The sequence below is a fragment of the Salmo trutta genome, chromosome 25 (genome assembly GCF_901001165.1).
Source record: "Salmo trutta chromosome 25, fSalTru1.1, whole genome shotgun sequence".
Taxonomy (NCBI): Eukaryota; Metazoa; Chordata; class Actinopteri; order Salmoniformes; family Salmonidae; genus Salmo; species Salmo trutta.
In genome coordinates this window covers 10,729,625-10,751,204 of record NC_042981.1, presented here as the reverse complement: position 1 = coordinate 10,751,204, position 21,580 = coordinate 10,729,625, and the positions used below count along the sequence as shown (strand labels likewise).

General features: G+C 45.8%; 1 protein-coding gene across 6 annotated transcripts in view; it reads left to right on the top strand.

Annotated features, from left to right (window-relative positions):
* Window positions 1-21,580, top strand: part of LOC115162000 (nesprin-1) — a 163,333-nt gene that overhangs the window by 37,028 nt on the left and 104,725 nt on the right. For 5 of the 6 annotated variants that reach the window (XM_029712888.1, XM_029712891.1, XM_029712890.1 and 2 more), the window contains exons 3-11: window positions 2,299-2,394; window positions 2,761-2,844; window positions 7,609-7,629; window positions 8,538-8,630; window positions 8,748-8,932; window positions 12,444-12,640; window positions 13,248-13,357; window positions 14,709-14,816; window positions 19,651-19,788. In XM_029712888.1, the coding sequence (XP_029568748.1) occupies window positions 2,299-2,394; window positions 2,761-2,844; window positions 7,609-7,629; window positions 8,538-8,630; window positions 8,748-8,932; window positions 12,444-12,640; window positions 13,248-13,357; window positions 14,709-14,816; window positions 19,651-19,788 (1,032 nt within the window). The remainder of the gene's footprint in view (window positions 1-2,298; window positions 2,395-2,760; window positions 2,845-7,608; window positions 7,630-8,537; window positions 8,631-8,747; window positions 8,933-12,443; window positions 12,641-13,247; window positions 13,358-14,708; window positions 14,817-19,650; window positions 19,789-21,580) is intronic. The other variant, XM_029712889.1, reaches the window with a different exon arrangement.

The window sequence follows — 21,580 nt, the reverse complement described above, 5'->3', positions numbered from 1 at the left end:
CTCTCTCTCTCTCTCTCTCTCTCTCTCTGTACATATCAATAGACCTGTAGAATAAGCCAAGTCATGATATAGGCCTCTCTCCAGTTCAGCCATCTACACCAGGGTTATTTTTATTTGAATCAGCTGTATAATGCTAGGGCAAAAACTAAAACGTGCACCCAGGGGGCCCCGGGACAGTGTTTGGGAAACCCTGCTCTACTGTAACCTACTGCTACTGTATGATGGATTCAACTCTCAATTCTTATCAGATCATCTGTCAATCAGTTTATCATATCTCATCTAAACCTTTCTCGTCCGATAAGCAAAGCCATTCTGAATAGATTATAATAGATCCCCTGGTGGGTGCCTGAAAGATCCCATTTTCAATATTGATTCTGAATGTAACAAAATTCCTATGACATTAGCGAGGATGAATTTATGATGGAAAGTGCTTCTCTTTCAGTTTGAACTTTCACTCTGCAGTCACGCTTTTCCCATAGTGTCCATTTCCTCTCACATTACCAAGCACTCTTCCACTGATTTACTGTTTTATGACAGTGTGTGTGTGTTTGTGCGTGCGTGATAAGTGTGTGCGTGTTTGCGTGTGCACGTGTGTCTGTGTGTGTTATGACAGTGAGGAGGGAGCTTGACATGTGACTTTGTTTGTCACTTAAACCCAGGATGGGCTTGATGGTTTACCTTGTGACTCATACAGGTAGAATGACATTCTGGAAATGTGTGCTTCATGTTACCAGTCAAATAGTTGAATTTAATTTCTATATTTTAGTGGTTCTTGTTGTGGTTAGGATACTTGTAGTCACGGAGGAATACTAGCATCTACAAGTCTTTCATTGGATTCTGTCTCTGAAGCAAAGAAAACAGCACAAAAAACAGTGGAGACCTTCATTTTCACGTGTGTGTGTGTGTGTGTGTGTTGTGTGTGTGTGTGTGTGTGTGTGTGTGTGTGCCTGCCTGCCTGCCTGCCTGCCTGTTGTGCCCCACACAGTCACAGCCAATTGCATACTGTCATCCTGTCATGCTATGTGTCGAGTTGTGAAACGAAACAGCTCAGCCTTCCAATACAATTCCTACAAAGCGCAGAGCTTAATTAATTAAAACCTTTGATTTCCAGTCAAAATTCTTTGATTATTCTGTGTTTCATAAAGTAGATTGCTCTGTCCTCAGTCAGTCAGAATTCCCTCAGCTCTGATAATACATTCGTTGGATACAGTATGTTACATGAAACCACTATGCCCAGCTAGGGTTAAATGGACCCATGCTCTGGTTTAGCACTGAATCACACCGCCTCAGGAATGGGCACCAAGCCACCTCAGAGGCTCTGAGGCACAGGCACCCTCTTTACAGCTGCGGAGGAGCTCTTTCTGTTCTCTCTATAGCTCTGTCTGTAGCTAGCCAGCAAGCTGTTCGGTCTGGACCCCAGCCTGTAGCTAGCCAGCAAGCTGTTCGGTCTGGGCCCCAGCCTGTAGCTAGCCAGCAAGCTGTTCGGTCTGGACCCCAGCCTGTAGCTAGCCAGCAAGCTGTTGCGTCTGGACCCCAGCCTGTAGCTAGCCAGCAAGCTGTTCGGTCTGGGCCCCAGCCTGTAGCTAGCCAGCAAGCTGTTCGGTCTGGACCCCAGCCTGTAGCTAGCCAGCAAGCTGTTCGGTCTGGACCCCAGCCTGTAGCTAGCCAGCAAGCTGTTCGGTCTGGGCCCCAGCCTGTAGCTAGCCAGCAAGCTGTTCGGTCTGGGCCCCAGCCTGTAGCTAGCCAGCAAGCTGTTCGGTCTGGACCCCAGCCTGTAGCTAGCCAGCAAGCTGTTCGGTCTGGGCCCCAGCCTGTAGCTAGCCAGCAAGCTGTTCGGTCTGGACCCCAGCCTGTAGCTAGCCAGCAAGCTGTTCGGTCTGGGCCCCAGCCTGTAGCTAGCCAGCAAGCTGTTCGGTCTGGACCCCAGCCTGTAGCTAGCTAGCAAGCTGTTGGGTCTGGACCCCAGCCTGTAGCTAGCCAGCAAGCTGTTGGGTCTGGACCCCAGCCTGGAGCTAGCCATCAAGCTGTTGGGTCTGGACCCCAGCCTGTAGCTAGCTAGCTCTCTGCTCTCTTTTGTCATCAACACAAGGACTGGGGGAGAATGAATGTCTTGTGTTTCTCGGATTTACATATTGAGAGATTATAGGGGATTATAATGAGATAATGAGCCTTTATTAAACTACAGTAGGTCTATAATTTGTAACAGTATACCATTTGCTATGTTCAAAGAATGTTCAATGTCTAAGTCTTTTATTCGTTTCTCTGTTGACTTAAGATGTTGTCTCTTCTCTTTCCTAGTGTAAACCACCTCTAGAGGTCACCGACCTTTTCGAGGACATCAAAGATGGGGTGAAACTGTTAGCTCTATTGGAGGTGCTGTCTGGACAGAGACTGGTAAGCACTGCTCTTAATATAAACAGCCTGGCCACTGGATACTTCTGAGGGGCTACAGAGTTCAGTTACATTTAATTACCACACTAATAGTGTAAAGGGAGGATTCTAAAAATGTACTGTATTAATAAAGGAATTACGAATTCACAGCCAATAATCACACTGTAGTTGTGTGTTATACATGCCTATTTGTCAGTCAGTGCTACTCCCTTACATTGCTGGTTGTTGTATACAGTATGTATTTGTGTTGAACTTTCTTGCTGTTTTTAATGTGAGCGCTCTGGTTGGTAAGATTTACATTGTATTTACAGTATTACTTATGGGAAATACACTTGACCTTCACTTGAACCCTCCCTCCTCTCCCCCCAGCCGTGTGAGCAGGGCCGCCAGCTGAAGAGGATCCACTGGGTGTCCAACATCGGCACCGCCCTCAGGTTCCTCGAAGGCAGGAAGGTAAGCACACCCTCAGAGTGACAACTTAGTCGTTTTCTGAAGTATTTTGTCATAGCTTGAGTTTAACATATAAACCAAAGTGCTTCTTAGCAATGTCACTAATAACTTTAGGACAAGGCTTGTGAAAAGTAGATGAACCTCTATTTAATGCTACAGTAACAGTTTGAATATGAACTATCGTTTGATAGTGTTTAGGAACAAAAATACAGTGCAGTGAAAAAGTATTTGCCCCTTTTCTGATTTTGTGTATTGTTGCATATTTTTGATACTGAATGTTATCAGATCTTCAACCAAAACCTAATATTAGATTAAGGAAACCTGAGTTTAGATTTATTAGGATCCCCATTAGCCGACGCCAATGGCAACAGCTAGTCTTATTGGGGTCCGATATATAGCGAAAAATACATTACAGACAAAGGACTTTACAATTTACATACATTTAAAAACATGAAAATGTAGGGTGTGTATGCATCTATTAGTTACACATACATGTCAGTACATACACACAACAAGTAGGTCACAATTTACAAATAACTACAACAAAAAATACTTATTTTATGTATTTAATTAACAAGGTATACAACACCCAATGCCACTGTGTGAAAAAGTAATTCCCCCTTGCACTCAACAACTGGTTGTGCCACCTTTAGCTGCAATGACTGCAACCAAATGCTTCCTGTAGTTGTTGATCAGTCTCTCACAACGCTGTGGAGGAATTTTGGCCCACTCTTCCATGTAGAACAGCTTTAACTCAGCAGGATTTGTGGGTTTTCAAGCATGAACTGCTCCTTTCAAATCCTGCCACAACATCTCAATTGGGATTAGGTCTGGACTTTGACTAGGCCATTGCAAAACCTCAAATGTGTTACTTTTAAGACATTTTCATGTAGACTTAATTGTGTGTTTTGGATCATTGTCTTGCTGCATGACCCAGATACACTTCAGCTTCAGCTCACAGACAGATGGCCTCCTGTAGAATTCTCTGATAGAGAACAGAATTCATGGTTCCTGTGTGTAGGGAGACCGGGCAAGGGGAGGAGACGGCAGGACTTAGAAAACCAATCTACAACGACCAGGATCGTGGTGTTGCCCTGTGAGGGAGGAAGATCCGTCAGGAAGTCCACCGACAGGTGCGACCATGGCCGTTGTGGAATGGGTAGGGGTTGTAACATCCCTCTGGGCAGGTGCCTGGGAGCCTTGCACTGGGCGCACACCAAGCGGGAGGAAACATAAACCCTCACGTCCTTGGCCAAGGTGGACCACCAGTGCTTCCCACTAAGGCAACGCACCGTCCGACCGATGCCAGGATGACCAGAGGAGGGTGACGTGTGGGCCCAATAGATCAACCGGTCACGGGCAGCAGACGGAACGTACAGGCGCCGCCCAGCTGGACACTGAGGGGGAGCGAAAAGAAAGCACAGGGGCGGAGCATTGGTGGCGCGCCCGAGCGCTGAGAGAGCACGGCTCCTATCCCAGCCTCGGACGCGTCCACCTCCACTATGAACGCCAAAGAGGGATCCGGATGAGCCAGCACGGGAGCCGAGGTAAACAGAGCCTTCAGGTGACCAAAAGCCCTGTCCGCCTCAGCCGACCACTGCAGTCGCACCGGTCCCCCCTTCAGCAGTGAGGTAATGGGAGCCGCTACCTTACCAAAACCCCGGATAAACCTCCGGTAGTAGTTGGCAAACCCTAGAAACTGCTGCACTTCCTTTACCGTGGTGGGAGTTGGCCAATTACGCACGGCTGAAATGCGGTCACTCTCCATCTCCACCCCTGAAGTGGAAATGCGGTACCCTAGGAAGGAGACGGACTGTTGGAAAAACAGACATTTCTCAGCCTTGACGTACAGGTCATGCTCCAACAGGCGACCAAGCACCCTGCGCACCAGGGACACATGCTCGGTGCGTGTAGCGGAGTATATCAGAATGTCGTCGATATACACCACTACACCTTGCCCGTGCAGGTCCCGGAAAATCTCGTCAACAAAATCCTGGAAGACTGATGGAGCATTCATCAACCCGTATGGCATGACTAAGGTACTCATAGTGCCCTGAGGTGGTACTAAATGCTGTCTTCCACTCGTCCGCTCCTGAGATCCAATTTTGTGAAGAAGCGCGCCCCGTGCATTGACTCGATCGCACTGGCAATGAGAGGCAGTGGGTGGCTGTACCTCACTGTGATCTGATTGATACCCCGATAGTTAATACATGGGCGCAGACCTCCATCCTTCTTCTTCACAAGAAAGAAACTCGAGGAGGTAGGTGAAGTGGAGGGCCGAATGTATCCCTGCCCCAGGGATTCGGAGACATATGTTTCTATAGCCGCCGTCTCCTCCTGTGACAGAGGATACATGTGACTCCTGGGAAGTGCTGCGTCTACAAGGAGATTTATCGCACAATCCCTCCGTCGATGGGGTGATAATTGAGTCGCCTTCTTCTTACAGAAGGCGAGAGCCAAATCGGCATATTCTGAGGGGATGCGCACGGTGGAGACCTGGTCTGGACTTTCCACCATAGTCGCACCGATGGAAACTTCCACACACCTCCCTGAGCACACTCGTGACCACCCCTTGAGAGCCCTCTGTTGCCACGAAATAGCGGGGTCATGACAGGCCAACCAGGGTAGCCCCAGCACCACGGGAAACGCAGGAGAATCAGTAAGGAAGAGACTGATTCTCTTCTTGTGACCCTCCTGTGTAACCATGCTTAGCGGAGCGGTGGCCTCCCTAACCAGCCCTGACCCTAATAGTCGACTATCTAGGGCATGCACAGGGAAGGGCATATCTACAGAAACAAGGGGGATCCCTAAACTATGAGCAAATGAATGGTCAATAAAATTCCCAGCTGCGCCTGAATCTACGAGCGCCTTATGCTGGGAATGCAGGGAAAACTCAGGAAATTGAATTAACACATACATGTGAGCAACAGGTGGCTCTGGATGAGCCTGGTGCCGACTCACCTGGGGTGACACGAGAGTGCCCTGCCTGCTGCCTCGACTCCCTGAGGAACCCCCCCAGCACCGACCAGCAGTGTGCCCTCTGCGGCCACAGATGGTGCAGGGAATGGCCCCTCCTCCAGTTGCCCTAAGTGCAGCACCTCCCAGCTCCATGGGCGTCGGAGCGGAGGTGCTGGGGGATGGAACTGACAGGTCCCGATCCGGACGTCCGCGGGCAGTCAGCAGGTTGTCCAGCCGGATGGACAGGTCCACCAGCTGGTCCAACGTGAGAATGGTGTCTCGGCAGGCCACCTCCCGATGGACGTCCTCGCGCAGACTGCACAGGTAGTATCGATCAGGGCCCTGTCATTCCGTCCCGCGCTGGTGGCCAGGGCCTGGAAGTCCAATGCAAAATCCTTCCCCGCTTCCCCTGCCTCAGGTGGAACAGTCGTTCACCCGCCGCTTGACCCTCAGGCGGGTGGTCGAAAACTGCCCGAAAGCGGCGGGTGAACTCTGCGTAATGGTCCGACGCCACGTCTCCTTCACTCCATACGGCGTTGGCCCACTCCAGGGCTTTGCCTGAGAGGCAGGAGACGAGGGCGGACACGCTCTCACGTTCCAAAGGAGCCAGGTGGACGGTCGCCAAGTGGAGCTCCGGCTGTAGTTGGAATTCCTGGCATCCGGCAGCCGTCCCATCATACTCCCTCGGGAGCGCGAGCCGAATCCCGCTGGGACTGGGTGAAGGAGGGGTGGACAGTGGGACCTGTTGTAGTGGGGCTGGTGGAGGCGCTGGAAAACCTCCTCCTCTCTCCCAACGATCCATCGTCTGCAGCACGCGATCCATGGCTGTGCCCAGACGTTGCAACATGGTCGCATGCTGCTGGACGTACTCTTCTACCGCCACAGGGAAGGCGTCTGCTCCTGCTGACTCCATTCGTTCAGGTGAGTAATTCTGTTAAGAGGTCTGTGTGTAACTTGTGTCGAGGAGTCAGGCGCAGGACAGCAGATATGAGTAAACAAACGTAATTTACTCAAAAATAGGCAAATACAATACAAATAAGCAAGCCCACAATAATGGACCGTATAACATACAAACAATTACTCACAAACAAACACGGGGGAACAGGGGGTTAAATAATGAACAAGTAATTGGGGAATTGAAACCAGGTGTGTAAGACAAAGACAAAACAAATGGAAAATGAAAAGTGGATCGGCGATGGCTAGAAGGCCGGTGACGTCGACCGCCGAACGCCGCCCGAACAAGGAGAGGGACCGACTTCGGCGGAAGTCGTGACAGTAACTGCTTTATATAAAAGTTCCATGTATATAAAATGTGTATGCAAAATGTGTATGCATTTTGTATATGTGAAATGTATTTGTAAAATGTATATGTAGCATAAAAGCTGTAAGAAAACAAAAAATATATTTGTCCTCCGAAGAGGGGGGGTTAATAAAAAAAATTGAAAGAAAATAAAAGTCTTGATGATCATCCAGGTGCTTCCAGGTGCTTTTTGGCAAACTTGAGTCACCTTTTTGGACGAGATGGGTCTCATTATATCTGGCGAAAAAAACTAACTCAGGTTCCCTTAATCTAATATTAGGTTTTGGTTGAAGATCTGATAACATTCAGTATCAAAAACATGCAAAACTAGAGAAAATCAGAAAGGGGGCATCTACTTTTTCACGGCACTATAGATAAATGAAGGCTCTGCATGAAGAAATGATTCTATGCAAGGCCCTATGGATGGAACATCCTGTCTCAGTTTGTATTTCTTTGTGGCATATCTCTTATTGTAACCCTCTCTCACCATGCCTGACCTCTGACCTCAGTCTGTGTACCGAGGATCCCCGGTCAGTGGCTGCCTGTAAAACACACATATACTCTATGCATTCCTCTTGTTTGATGCACGGTGTATATTCCTAGATATTCTTTGGTTGAGCCATTCTTTTCCTCATAGTGCATCTTGATTACTGTTGTGCCACCAACCAGTTGCTTTAAAACTTTCATGCATTTTGTATGTATTTTGACTCAAACTTTGGAGTCAAATCTTTCCTTCCTTCTTCTTCTTCCAACCTTTGTGAAATAGTAGTAAAAAAAGAAGGAAAAAGGAGAAACTAGTTCAATGCCGATTCAAAGTTTGTTGTGATGATATTCAATACATTGGCTTTATTGTTACTGTCCTGTTAAATTGAGCATGCAGCCAGAACGTGTCAGTGTTTTTAACTTTGTTTCCATTGAACATGGCATACAAATAAAGGCATTTTAATTCGATATATGAAGCTTGCCTTGGTCCTCCTTTCTTTTTGATGAGTAGGGTACATCTTTCATTTTCCTCAGTTGAGCTTAGCTGTTTCTGCCTCACATGGTTCTGCTCTATAAATGCCTAATATCAGAATGTTATTTGGGTTGCTAATTGGATTCGTTCTGACATTCTTGATTTCTTGTTTCTAGTTTTTTATTATTTAATATTTGTGTACTTGTTTGGCATTTTACTGCACTTTTAGGTATTTGGTATTTAGGTATTTTATTAGGGTCCCCATAAGCTGTTGAAAAGCAGCAGCTAGTAACCCAAGCATTTCGCTGCACCCGCTATAACATCTGCTAAACTGTGTACTTGGCCCCACTCAATCAACAAATGCCTTTATTTGTTAAAGATTCATTCAGAATGCACCCATGTATAAATATCTGCATTTCCCAGAAAGTTCATTTTATGACAAGTTTTGAATTGCAGTTCAATTTGGGTTTTCTTTCCTAACAGATCAAGCTAGTCAACATCCATGCCACTGACATAGCAGACGGTCGACCATCCATTGTCCTGGGGTTGATATGGACTGTCATCCTCTACTTCCAGGTAATGTGTTGTTGTATCTGCAGGAGAACACTATTGGGGTCCAGGTAGAACCCTTTTGTTGGATGTTGCCATGGTCACTCGCAGCAATGTTTTCTCTAATTCCTGACCCTCTGTCAGATCGAGGAGTTGACCAGTAACCTGTTAGCCCTGGAGGCCCTGTCCAGCAGTACCTCCTCAGTGGACAGCATGGCCAGTAACTCAGAGACAGGCAGTCCCGCCTTGAAGAGGGAGGTGGTACCCAAGAAGTTCCAGGGCAACGCCAAGAAGGCCCTCCTCAGATGGGTACAGAGCACCGCTGCCAAGTATGTACATTATGCCACTGTAACTATTACCCCAGTGTGTACATTATGCCACTGTAACTATGGACCCAGTATGTACATTATGCCACTGTAACTATGGCCCCAGTATGTACATTATGCCACTGTAACTATGGCCCCAGTATGTACATTATGCCACTGTAACTATGGCCCCAGTATGTACATTATGCCACTGTAACTATGGACCCAGTATGTACATTATGCTACTGTAACTATGGCCCCAGTATGTACATTATGCCACTGTAACTATGGCCCCAGTATGTACATTATGCCACTGTAACTATGGCCCCAGTGTGTACATTATGCCACTGTAACTATGGCCCCAGTATGTACATTATGCCACTGTAACTATGGCCCCAGTATGTACATTATGCCACTGTAACTATGGCCCCAGTATGTACATTATGCCACTGTAACTATGGCCCCAGTGTGTACATTATGCCACTGTAACTATGGCCCCAGTATGTACATTATGCCACTGTAACTATGGCCCCAGTATGTACATTATGCCACTGTAACTATGGCCCCAGTATGTACATTATGCCACTGTAACTATGGCCCCAGTATGTACATTATGCCATTGTAACTATGGCCCCAGGGTGTACATTATGCCACTGTAACTATGGCCCCAGTATGTACATTATGCCACTGTAACTATGGCCCCAGTATGTACATTATGCCACTGTAACTATGGCCCCAGTGTGTACATTATGCCACTGTAACTATGGGCCCAGTATGTACATTATGCCACTGTAACTATGGCCCCAGTATGTACATTATGCCACTGTAACTATGGGCCCAGTATGTACATTATGCCACTGTAACTATGGCCCCAGTATGTACATTATGCCACTGTAACTATGGGCCCAGTATGTACATTATGCCACTGTAACTATGGGCCCAGTATGTACATTATGCCACTGTAACTATGGCCCCAGTATGTACATTATGCTACTGTAACTATGGCCCCAGTATGTACATTATGCCACTGTAACTATGGCCCCAGTATGTACATTATGCCACTGTAACTATGGCCCCAGTATGTACATTATGCCACTGTAACTATGGCCCCAGTATGTACATTATGCTACTGTAACTATGGCCCCAGTATGTACATTATGCCACTGTAACTATGGCCCCAGTATGTACATTATGCCACTGTAACTATGGCCCCAGTGTGTACATTATGCCACTGTAACTATGGCCCCAGTATGTACATTATGCCACTGTAACTATGGCCCCAGTATGTACATTATGCCACTGTACTATGGCCCAGTGTACATTATGCCTACTATGGCCCCAGTGTGTACATTATGCCACTGTAACTATGGCCCCAGTATGTACATTATGCCACTGTAACTATGGCCCCAGTATGTACATTATGCCACTGTAACTATGGCCCCAGTATGTACATTATGCCACTGTAACTATGGCCCCAGTATGTACATTATGCCACTGTAACTATGGCCCCAGTATGTACATTATGCCACTGTAACTATGGCCCCAGTATGTACATTATGCTACTGTAACTATGGACCCAGTATGTACATTATGCCACTGTAACTATGGCCCCAGTGTGTACATTATGCCACTGTCACTATGGCCCCAGTATGTACATTATGCCACTGTAACTATGGCCCCAGTATGTACATTATGCCACTGTAACTATGGCCCCAGTATGTACATTATGCCACTGTAACTATGGGCCCAGTATGTACATTATGCCACTGTAACTATGGCCCCAGTATGTACATTATGCCACTGTAACTATGGCCCCAGTATGTACATTATGCCACTGTAACTATGGCCCCAGTATGTACATTATGCTACTGTAACTATGGACCCAGTATGTACATTATGCCACTGTAACTATGGCCCCAGTATGTACATTATGCCACTGTAACTATGGCCCCAGTATGTACATTATGCCACTGTAACTATGGCCCCAGTATGTACATTATGCTACTGTAACTATGGACCCAGTATGTACATTATGCCACTGTAACTATGGACCCAGTATGTACATTATGCCACTGTAACTATGGCCCCAGTATGTACATTATGCCACTGTAACTATGGCCCCAGTATGTACATTATGCCACTGTAACTATGGCCCCAGTATGTACATTATGCCACTGTAACTATGGGCCCAGTATGTACATTATGCCACTGTAACTATGGCCCCAGTATGTACATTATGCCACTGTAACTATGGCCCCAGTATGTACATTATGCCACTGTAACTATGGCCCCAGTATGTACATTATGCTACTGTAACTATGGACCCAGTATGTACATTATGCCACTGTAACTATGGCCCCAGTGTGTACATTATGCCACTGTAACTATGGCCCCAGTATGTACATTATGCCACTGTAACTATGGCCCCAGTATGTACATTATACCACTGTAACTATGGCCCCAGTATGTACATTATGCCACTGTAACTATGGGCCCAGTATGTACATTTTGCCACTGTAACTATGGCCCCAGTATGTACATTATGCCACTGTAACTATGGCCCCAGTATGTACATTATGCCACTGTAACTATGGCCCCAGTATGTACATTATGCCACTGTAACTATGGACCCAGTATGTACATTATGCCACTGTAACTATGGCCCCAGTATGTACATCATGCCACTGTAACTATGGCCCCAGTATGTACATTATGCCACTGTAACTATGGCCCCAGTATGTACATTATGCTACTGTAACTATGGACCCAGTATGTACATTATGCCACTGTAACTATGGACCCAGTATGTACATTATGCCACTGTAACTATGGCCCCAGTATGTACATTATGCCACTGTATCTATGGCCCCAGTATGTACATTATGCCACTGTAACTATGGGCCCAGTATGTACATTATGCCACTGTAACTATGGCCCCAGTATGTACATTATGCCACTGTAACTATGGCCCCAGTATGTACATTATGCCACTGTAACTATGGCCCCAGTATGTACATTATGCCACTGTAACTATGGCCCCAGTATGTACATTATGCCACTGTAACTATGGCCCCAGTGTGTACATTATGCCACTGTAACTATGGCCCCAGTATGTACATTATGCCACTGTAACTATGGCCCCAGTATGTACATTATGCCACTGTAACTATGGCCCCAGTGGGCAAAACTGGTTAAAATGATGTCATTACAACCCAACATAATATTTGTCATATTGGGTCAATTTATGTGCCTGTGTGTGTGTGTGTGTGTGTGTGTGCGTGCGAGAGAGAGAGAGAGAGAGAGAGAGAGAGAGAGAGAGAGAGAGAGAGAGAGAGTGTGTGTGCATGTGTGTGCCTGTGTGTGTGAGAGAGAGAGAGAGAATGTGTGTGTGTGTGTGTGCATACTCTTGACTGACCACCACCATTGTCAGCCAAGAGTAAGGGAAGCCAAACTGTCCGTATTTTGTTTAGAATTATAATTTCAACAGTGCTCGGCCACTGCCCCACTGTAAACGTGTTACTCTGCTTGTCCCAAGTGGTCAGGGCATCGAGGTAAAGGACTTTGGTGCCAGTTGGCGTAGCGGTGTGGCGTTCCACTCTGTGGTCCATGCCATCCGCCCAGACCTGGTGGACATGGAGGTGGTGAGGAGGAGGAGCAACCGGGAGAACCTGGAGGAAGCCTTCTCATTGGCCGAGAACGAGCTGGGCATACCACGCCTGCTGGACCCAGAAGGTTCCTACCTCTACCCATCTATTTAGAATGGAAAATAAATTGCTTTGTCAGAAATAAGCACACACTCCCTCACTCATCCCCATTGCTCTGGCTGGTGTATAGGGCAGCAACAATGCATCTCCACTTATCTTCTATCTTGAACTATGTAATTCCTACAGAACTGTATGAAATACATTTCAACTTTTGATGAAGATTACGCAATGTGTTTTTTTTTATGGGTATTTCATTTCATTAATGTGTTGTTGATACATCTGGAGATAAGGATGCAAAGAGCAGCTCTGCAGAAATAAACCTTTCTGTTTTTATCATGGCCTTTCGCAATTATCAGGTCAGAGATGGAGATGAGAGCAAACATTTATAATTAGATGTCAGAGTGTCAGAGGAAATGCTAAATGTGTCCTCCTTCAGGGCACACATGTCAAATCAAATCAAATGCATCATTTGGGAATTACATCAAGTGACATACTATTTTGAAGGAGCACACAGACATGGTACTTCATTGACATGACTGTAGTTTTCTGGCTGGATGGAGAGCCCTGATGTCAGTGTTGGGTTGCTATTGCTACTAGTGACACCAGCCTCTCTCTCTCTCTCTCTTCCTCTGCAGATGTGGATGTAGATAAACCGGATGAGAAGTCCATCATGACATATGTTGCTCAGTTCCTCAAGCACTACCCCAACCCCCACCACTCTCAGACAGATGGACAGGAAGAAGAGGTACCTAACTATATTCACTGTAGTCCTGAGTCTAGGACTGTATTGGCATTGGCAAACTCAGTGTTGTGTTGTAATGCTTTATGTACTTTAATCTGTGTTTGTATTCTTGTTTTTGCTACTGTATTCTTGTTTTTGCTACTGTATTCTTGTATCTGCTACTGTATTCTTGTATCTTCTACTGTATTCTTGTATCTGCAACTGTATTTGTGTTTTCAGTATGATTTTTGTACTTTAGCTAGCTACGGTATATTCAACATCACGTGGCTAACTAATAACTGCAACCCTCAGTGTTGCAATGCTTTATGAACTTTTATCAAATCAATTCAAATCACATTTTATTTGTCACATGCGCCCGAATACAACAACCTTAACTTAAAATGCTTACTCACAAACCCTTAACCAACAATGCAGTTCAATAAATAGAGTTACTAAATAAACTAAAGTAAAAAAAAATATCTAAAAAGTAACACAATAAAATAACAATAATGAGGCTATATACTGTGGGTACCGGTACCATGTCAATGTGTGGGGGTACAGGTTAGTCGAGGTCATTTGTACATGTAGGTGCAAAAGCTGTTACTGTATTTGTGTTTTCAGTTCTTATGATTTTTTTTCTCATTGCATGAACTCATCAATCATCTTACTTTCCTCATTGTGTGTTATGTCATACACTCTCCATCTCTCCATCTCTGTCACTTCATCTCTTTGTCATGCCATTCACTCCATCTCTCTATCTCTCCATCTCTCTGTCATGCCACTCACTCATTTCTCCATCACTTCATCTCTCCTTCACTCCATCACTCCATCTCTCCATCACTTCATCTCTCCATCACTTCATCTCTCCATCACTTCATCTCTCCATCACTTCATCTCTCCATCTCTCCATCTCTCTGTCATGCCACTCACTCCATCACTCCATCTCTCTGTCTATGTTATCTTTCCTGTGGCATTTGAAGCTGCTTCTTCCCTACATTCCAACTTTTGCACCCTCTATCCCAAACCTACAGCTAAGTCCATCCTTGCCATGGTGCTGTGTAGTGTAGTGTCTACAGTGTACTGTTTTATCTCTGCTTTTGCTCTCTCTCTCTGCCACTAATGCCTTTCTGTGCTGTTTGCATCTCTTCATGTGGCTTGCTTTCCTGGACAGTATGTTCCTCAAGATATAGAGAAAATGCTCCAGGTATGTTTGAAAGAGACTCCTGTGACTTTCTCTTTGAATCTTACTTGCTGTAGTACTGGAATTTCATTTGGAAGGAGTAGTTTCACATGATATCGTTTATTGGGAACTCTGTTGGGGTTGAGAGACGATGAGTGATGATGCATTGTATAACCTGAATATGACGTGTTACAGAGAGAAGAACGGAAGGTTCTGAGGGAGCTGAAGGTGTGGCTGGAACAGATGGAGAGAGACGTGCTGCAGGTGCAGGGGGCAGAAGGCAACATCACTGACAAGTACCAGGTGATCTTGGAACCAATAACCACATCTCAAACTACATGTAGCTGGCTAATATTACGATAGATTAAGTACCAGGTCACCAGGGGGTGAAGAGGGAGGCGACAGCGCTCCATTAAACTCCACATGACTCTTTCTCAATTATCTTTCCTCAATTTCTTGTATCCTTATGTCCTCGCTGAGGTGGAGAGAAGGCACTAGAAATCAAGGAAAGACTATTAAGAACAGCCCATATCGGACAGCCCTGCGTTTCATGTGTTATATACTACCTTATTTATTTGTTTTGAAGGTTCTTGGGTCGTAACCAATGTTTCCTCTAAGTTGCGGGCAGGTGCGCAGTAGCCCCATGACTGCTGCGCAGCTCCCCGGGGACTGCCGCGTAGAAGAAATATCAGCCCACAGAGAGAAGCACGAGACTGAACTTCACTCAACTTTCTAGAGTTTTCCCCGTTAGTTAAACCTGTTAGGGACAGATGTTCCGCTAGCGGAACGCCTCACCAATATCCAATGGTAGAGCGTGGCGCGAATTACAAATACCTCAAAAATGCAAAAACTTCAATTTCTCAAACATATGACTATTTTACACCATTTTAAAGACAAGACTCTCCTTTATCTAACCACATTGTCCGATTTCAAAAAGGCTTTACAACGAAAGCAAAACATTAGATTATGTCAGGAGAGTACCCTCCCAAAAATAATCACACAGCCATTTTCAAAGCAAGCATATATGTCACAAAAACCAAAACCACAGCTAAATGCAGCACTAACCTTTGATGATCTTCATCAGATGACACTCCTAGGACATTATGTTATACAATACATGCATGTTTTGTTCAATCAAGTTCATATTTATATCAAAAAACAGCTTTTTACATTAGCATGTGTTGTTCAGAACTAGCATACCCACCGCAAACTTCCGGTGAATTTACTAAATTACTCACGATAAACGTTCACAAAAAACATAACAATTATTTTAAGAATTATAGATACAGAACTCCTTTATGCAATCGCGGTGTCACAGATTTCATCGTGGTGTTGAAGGGAGGACCAAAATGCAGCGGGTATGTGGATACTCATTCTTTTAATGAAGAAAACGTAAAGCATCCACAGAACAAAACAAAACAATAAACAGTACTCACGACTAGACAGTGTAGCAGGCTCAATAACGCAGTGCTCACAAACAATTCCCCACAAACAAACACACCCAACTAATATAGGACTCCCAATCAAAGGCAACACCATACACCTGCCTTCAATTGGAAGTCCACCCCAATTAACTCTACATAGAAACACCCAACCTAGACAGAACATAGAAAACACAACTCCTTCTGCCACGCCCTGACCAAAACTTATACACCTACTCCACCTGCTGGTCAGGATGTGACATTACCTCCCCCCTAAAGGTGCAGACCCCGAATGCACCTTCAAAAGAAAAAACACAAAACACCCAAAACAAACCGAAAAATCCCCTAACTACAGGGAGGGAAGGGAGGGAGGGTGGCTGCCGTCAACGACGGCACTGTGCTACACCCCCCCTCCCCAACCCACCTATGTTGGAGGCGGCTCAGGTGCGGGACGTGGACCCTGCTCCACCCTCGTCGTTGCCCACTTTGGTAGCGCCCCTGGCTGCTCCGGAAGACTAGTAGGCGCACCTGACTTCGCCCGACTGGCGGGCGACTCTTGCCTTGACCGGCTGGCGGGTGTCTCTGACTGTGGCCGGCCGGCGGGCCACTCTGGCTGATCCTGGCCGGCGGGCCACTCTGGCTGATCCTGGCCGGCGGGCCACTCTGGCAGCTCCGGGCAGTCGGGCCACTCTGGCAGCTCCGGGCAGTCGGGCCACGCTGGCAGCTCCGGGCAGTCGGGCCACTCTGGCAGCTCCGGGCAGTCGGGCCACTCTGGCAGCTCCGGGCAGTCGGGCCACTCTGGCAGACCCGGGCAGTCGGGCCACTCTGGCAGACCCGGGCAGTCGGGCCACTCTGGCAGACCCGGGCAGTCGGGCCACTCTGGCAGACCCGGGCAGTCGGGCCACTCTGGCAGACCCGGGCAGTCGGGCCACTCTGGCAGCTCCGGGCAGTCGGGCCACTCTGGCAGCTCCTGACTAGCGGGCGGTTCTGGCGACTCCTGACTAGCGGGCGGCTCTGGCGACTCATGACTGGCGGGCGGCTCTGGCGACTCATGACTGGCGGGCGGCTCTGGCGACTCATGACTGGCGGGCGGCTCTGGCGACTCCTGACTGGCGGGCGGCTCTGGCGACTCATGACTGGCGGGCGGCTCTGGCGACTCATGACTGGCGGGCGGCTCTGGCAACTCTTGACTGGCGAGGCTGGGCTGACGCACTAGACGCCTGATGCGTGGTGCTGGTACCGGACGACCTGGAGACACGCACCTCCATGCTAGTGCGGGGAGCTGGCCTGGGGCTCCATTCTTGCCCGGCAAAACTGCCCTTGTGCCCCCCCCAAAAAAATTATTGGGGCTGCCTCTCGAGTTTCCTAAACTCTTCCATCACCTTGGAAACGCTCCTCCTTAGCTCTGCCCACGTCCATCCTTCCTCCTCATTCCTCTGCTGCTTGGTCCTGGTTTGGTGGGTAATTCTGTCACAGCTGTCGACAAACACACAGACAAACACACCCAACTAATATAGGACTCCCAATCAAAGGCAACACCATACACCTGCCTTCAATTGGAAGTCCACCTCAATTAACTCTACATAGAAACACCCAACCTAGACAGAACATAGAAAACACAACTCCTTCTGCCACGCCCTGACCAAAACTTATACACCTACTCCACCTGCTGGTCAGGACGTGACACGCGGTGTCAGATTTTAAAATAGCTTTTTGGTGAAAGCACATTTTGCAATATTCTGAGTAGCTATTCTGAGTAGACATGCTTAACGCTAGCTAATTTGACACCCACCAAGTTTGGCACTCACCAAACTCAGATTTACTATAAGAAAAATTGGATTACCTTTGCTGTTCTTCATCAGAATGCACTCCCAGGACTTCTACTTCAACAACAAATGTTGTTTTGGTTCGAAATAATCCATAGTTATATCCAAATAGCTCCGTTTTGTTCGTGCGTTCAAGTCACTACCCGAAGGGTGACGCGCCGGCGCATTTCGTGACAAAAAAATTCAAAATATTCCATTACCGTACTTCGAAGCATGTCAAACGCTGTTTAAAAAACATTTTTATGCTATTTTTCTCGTAAAATAGCGATAATATTCCAACCGGGTGACGTTGTGTTCATTCAAACACTGAAAGAAAAAAATGGAGTCGTCTCGTGCACGCACGCCTCAGTGTCATTGTTCTCAGAAGGACCACTCACAAAAACCCCTGCTGTTTTTCGCCCAGAGACTGGAGAGCTCTCATTCCACTTTCTGGCACCTTCCTAGAGCCAATGGAAGCCTTAGAAAATGTCACGTTACAGCAGAGATGCTGTTTTTTTGATAGAGATGCCCTAGAAGGAGAACAAATTGTCAGACAGGGCACTTCCTGTATAGAATCTTCTCAGGTTTTGGCCTGCCATATGAGTTCTGTTATACTCACAGACACCATTCAAACAGTTTTAGAAACTTTAGAGTGTTTTCTATCCAAATATACTAATTATATGCATATTCTAGTTTCTGGGCAGGAGTAGTAACCAGATTAAATCGGGTAAATTTTTTATCCGGACGTGAAAATACTGCCCCCTATCCCAAACAGGTGAACAATATCAATGATTCCCTTTACTGTGGCAATTGTGATTGAATCAATGCAATATTAGCCACTTTCAATATAACATACAGAAACAAAACAAACTATGCTAGACTTAGTATGCAAAACTAACTATGCAAGAGATTCTGTTGTAGACAAAATGCATCGGTGTAGGATTCTATTGCATTGACATGACCAACACCACCCGTACTCTACACAGACCGGTGCGGTATAACCAATCGGAGCTGTAGTAGGCCTATATACAAATAGACCATTGCCATATATAGATCTGTGCCATTTACTTTGAACTGGACTGTGTTTACAGCATGAGCGGTCGTGAGTAGATGTGCTTGTCATGAGATCAAAGAGAGAGATGCATGTAGCCAAGTGTGCACATTTTGTTCATATCCTTTGCTAGCTAGTGAGTTATTAGCCCAGTTATAGATAATGTGTAGTCAGCAATAGGGCTGTGATTGTTTCCTACAAGAGCACAAAACATGTACATTTCTAGGCATCTTTGAAAAGCGAGTCAGGTAAACAGCTTATTTTTGTCATATAGGGGCAGTGTTGTATTTTGAAAGAGGCTTGAATAAGCTAAGTAGCCAATAGGCAGAAGGTAGCATAATTTGTCTGATTCTCTGTAATAATGGTATTTTGTTTTGTAAAGTGTTTTCTTGCATCAAACAACACAACAACATTTTCAATCACCTCCTTGTCTGAAGGACAAGTGGATCAACAGGTTCATGTCAAGCCCTGCATGTTTTTTTCAAGTCTTATGGAATGTAGGCCTACATTGAACACCACACATTGACTGCTACTGTAGGCTGAATGGTAGAACAGCTACAGTATTTTCCTGTGACAATGTTATGGGATGCATGTTCTCCATTGTTTTTGATGGTAGGCCACTCTAGTAGACCTACATTATGATGAAATAGCCACAGTAGCATACTTGGCCACTGTTAAAACTGTAACTTAAAGTGGGTACAGCCTCAGTGTTCACAGTAAACGCACGCTGGAAGTTATACAAAATTTTCACAGCGTTCAAGTGTGCGCTCAGCGGACCTGAAATTCGCTTAGTGCCAAAATGTTTTTGAGGGAACATTGGTTGTAGCACCTCTAATACTCATGTTTCTACTTTGCTTCAGGGTTTCAAGAGTTTCCGTGTGCAGTATGAGATAAAAAAGAAGCAGACAGAGCCGCTGCTGCAGCCGGTTAACAAAGATGGGAAGTTGTCTGTAGACCAGGCCCTGGTCAACCAGGCATGGGAACACGTCTCTAGCACGGTGAGTCAGTGTATTACTGTCTGTGAACCCTTGCAAAACTAGCCTGATCCATACTGCATGTCCTTTAGCCAACTCTTATGTACGTCGATATTCCACCAGGCTACTTCACAACCATCCCAAACAGGGTACAGTAACATTGTCTGACACCCTCACATAATCTATGGGCCAGACTCAAAGGGCGGGTTTCACGAACACAGATTAATCCTGCGCTAATTCTGGATTAATCCTGCTGTAGTTCTGGATTAATCCTGCTGTAGTTCTGGATTATTCAAGCTGTAGTTCTGGGTTAAACCTAATGTAGTTCTGGATTAATCCTACTGTAGTTCTGGATTAATCCTGCTGTAGTTCTGGGTTAAACCTAATGTAGTTGTCACGTCCAGACCAGGTAAAAGGGTCATTTGCTGTAGTAGAATGGTCAGGGCATTGCAGGGGGGTTGTTTTGTGTGTTTTGGGGTTTTTTGGTTCTAGGGGAATTTGTTCTAATTTTCTATTTCTATGTTTCATTTTCAATGTTTGGCCGAGTATGGTTTCCAATCAGAGGCAGGTGTCTTTCGTTGTCTCTGATTGGAAGCCATACTTAGGCAACCTGTTTTCCTTTGGGTTTTGTGGGTGGTTATTTTCTGTTTAGTTGTTATACCTGACGGAACTGTTGAGCGTTTGTTATTTTGTTGTTCTGTAGTGCATTCATTAAAATCTAAGATGAGCACTATACACGCTGCGCCTTGGTCTAATCCTTTTGACGCCGGTGACAGTAGTTCTGGGTTAATCCTACTGTAGTTCTGGGTTAATCCTACTGTAGTTCTGGGTTAAACCTACTGTAGTTCTGGATTAATCCTACTGTAGTTCTGGGTTAATCCTACTGTAGTTCTGGGTTAATCCTACTGTAGTTCTGGGTTAAACCTACTGTAGTTCTGGATTAATCCTACTGTAGTTCTGGGTTAATCTTACTGTAGTTCTGGATTAATCCTACTGTAGTTCTGGGTTAAACCTAATGTAGTTCTGGATTAAAAAGCATACTCTATGGAGAATCTCCACTGAACTAGTTTTTTAGTCGAGGACTAGTCTTTATCTCTGTCTGGGAAACAGGCCCGAAGAGACCATTATAAATAGACAATAACCTGTCAATAGAAAATTGTATTTTTTTTCCTGTAGACTTGTAATCTGCTGTATGTTAATTAGTTAGACTAATACTTTCCCTTACAAGGAAGAATGGGTCCCCAGAATTGTAGCTTTCATAATAAACTGAATGAGTGTTCAGTGAGGCGCAAGCCTTTGAATGAGTGCTCGTTAAGAGGGGAGGAGAGTTTTGAAGAGAGCGGAACAGAGTGGTTTTTGTTCAGTTGATAGACTATTCTCTAATAGTTTGTTTGAGAGCAGAACACCACTGTGATCTGGAGTGGATGATTTTTGCTCACCATCTGCTTTTTGAACAGTGTGGTTCATGCTAATGCCTTGGTTGTACTGGCTGTTGTGGCTGTAATGGATGTCTATTTCAGGTCTTGGGCTCAGGTTGATATGGTTTGTCATGAATCTTGTCCGAGAGGCAAAACTGAGTGATTTCCGCTAGAAAGGCCTGCTGCAAAATCCAAATAGTCTATTTTGTAAAAATGTATGAAGACAAAAATGTGCTTTTTGGTCTTAATTTAAAGTTAGGGTTAGGCATTAGTGTTCGCAGTGTGGTTAAGGTTAGGTTTAAAATCAGATTTGATGACGTTGTGACTGTGCCAGGTAGTGACCACTCTGCAGAGCTGCCTCCACCTCAAGATTCATGACAGTGAATGCCAACCTGCCT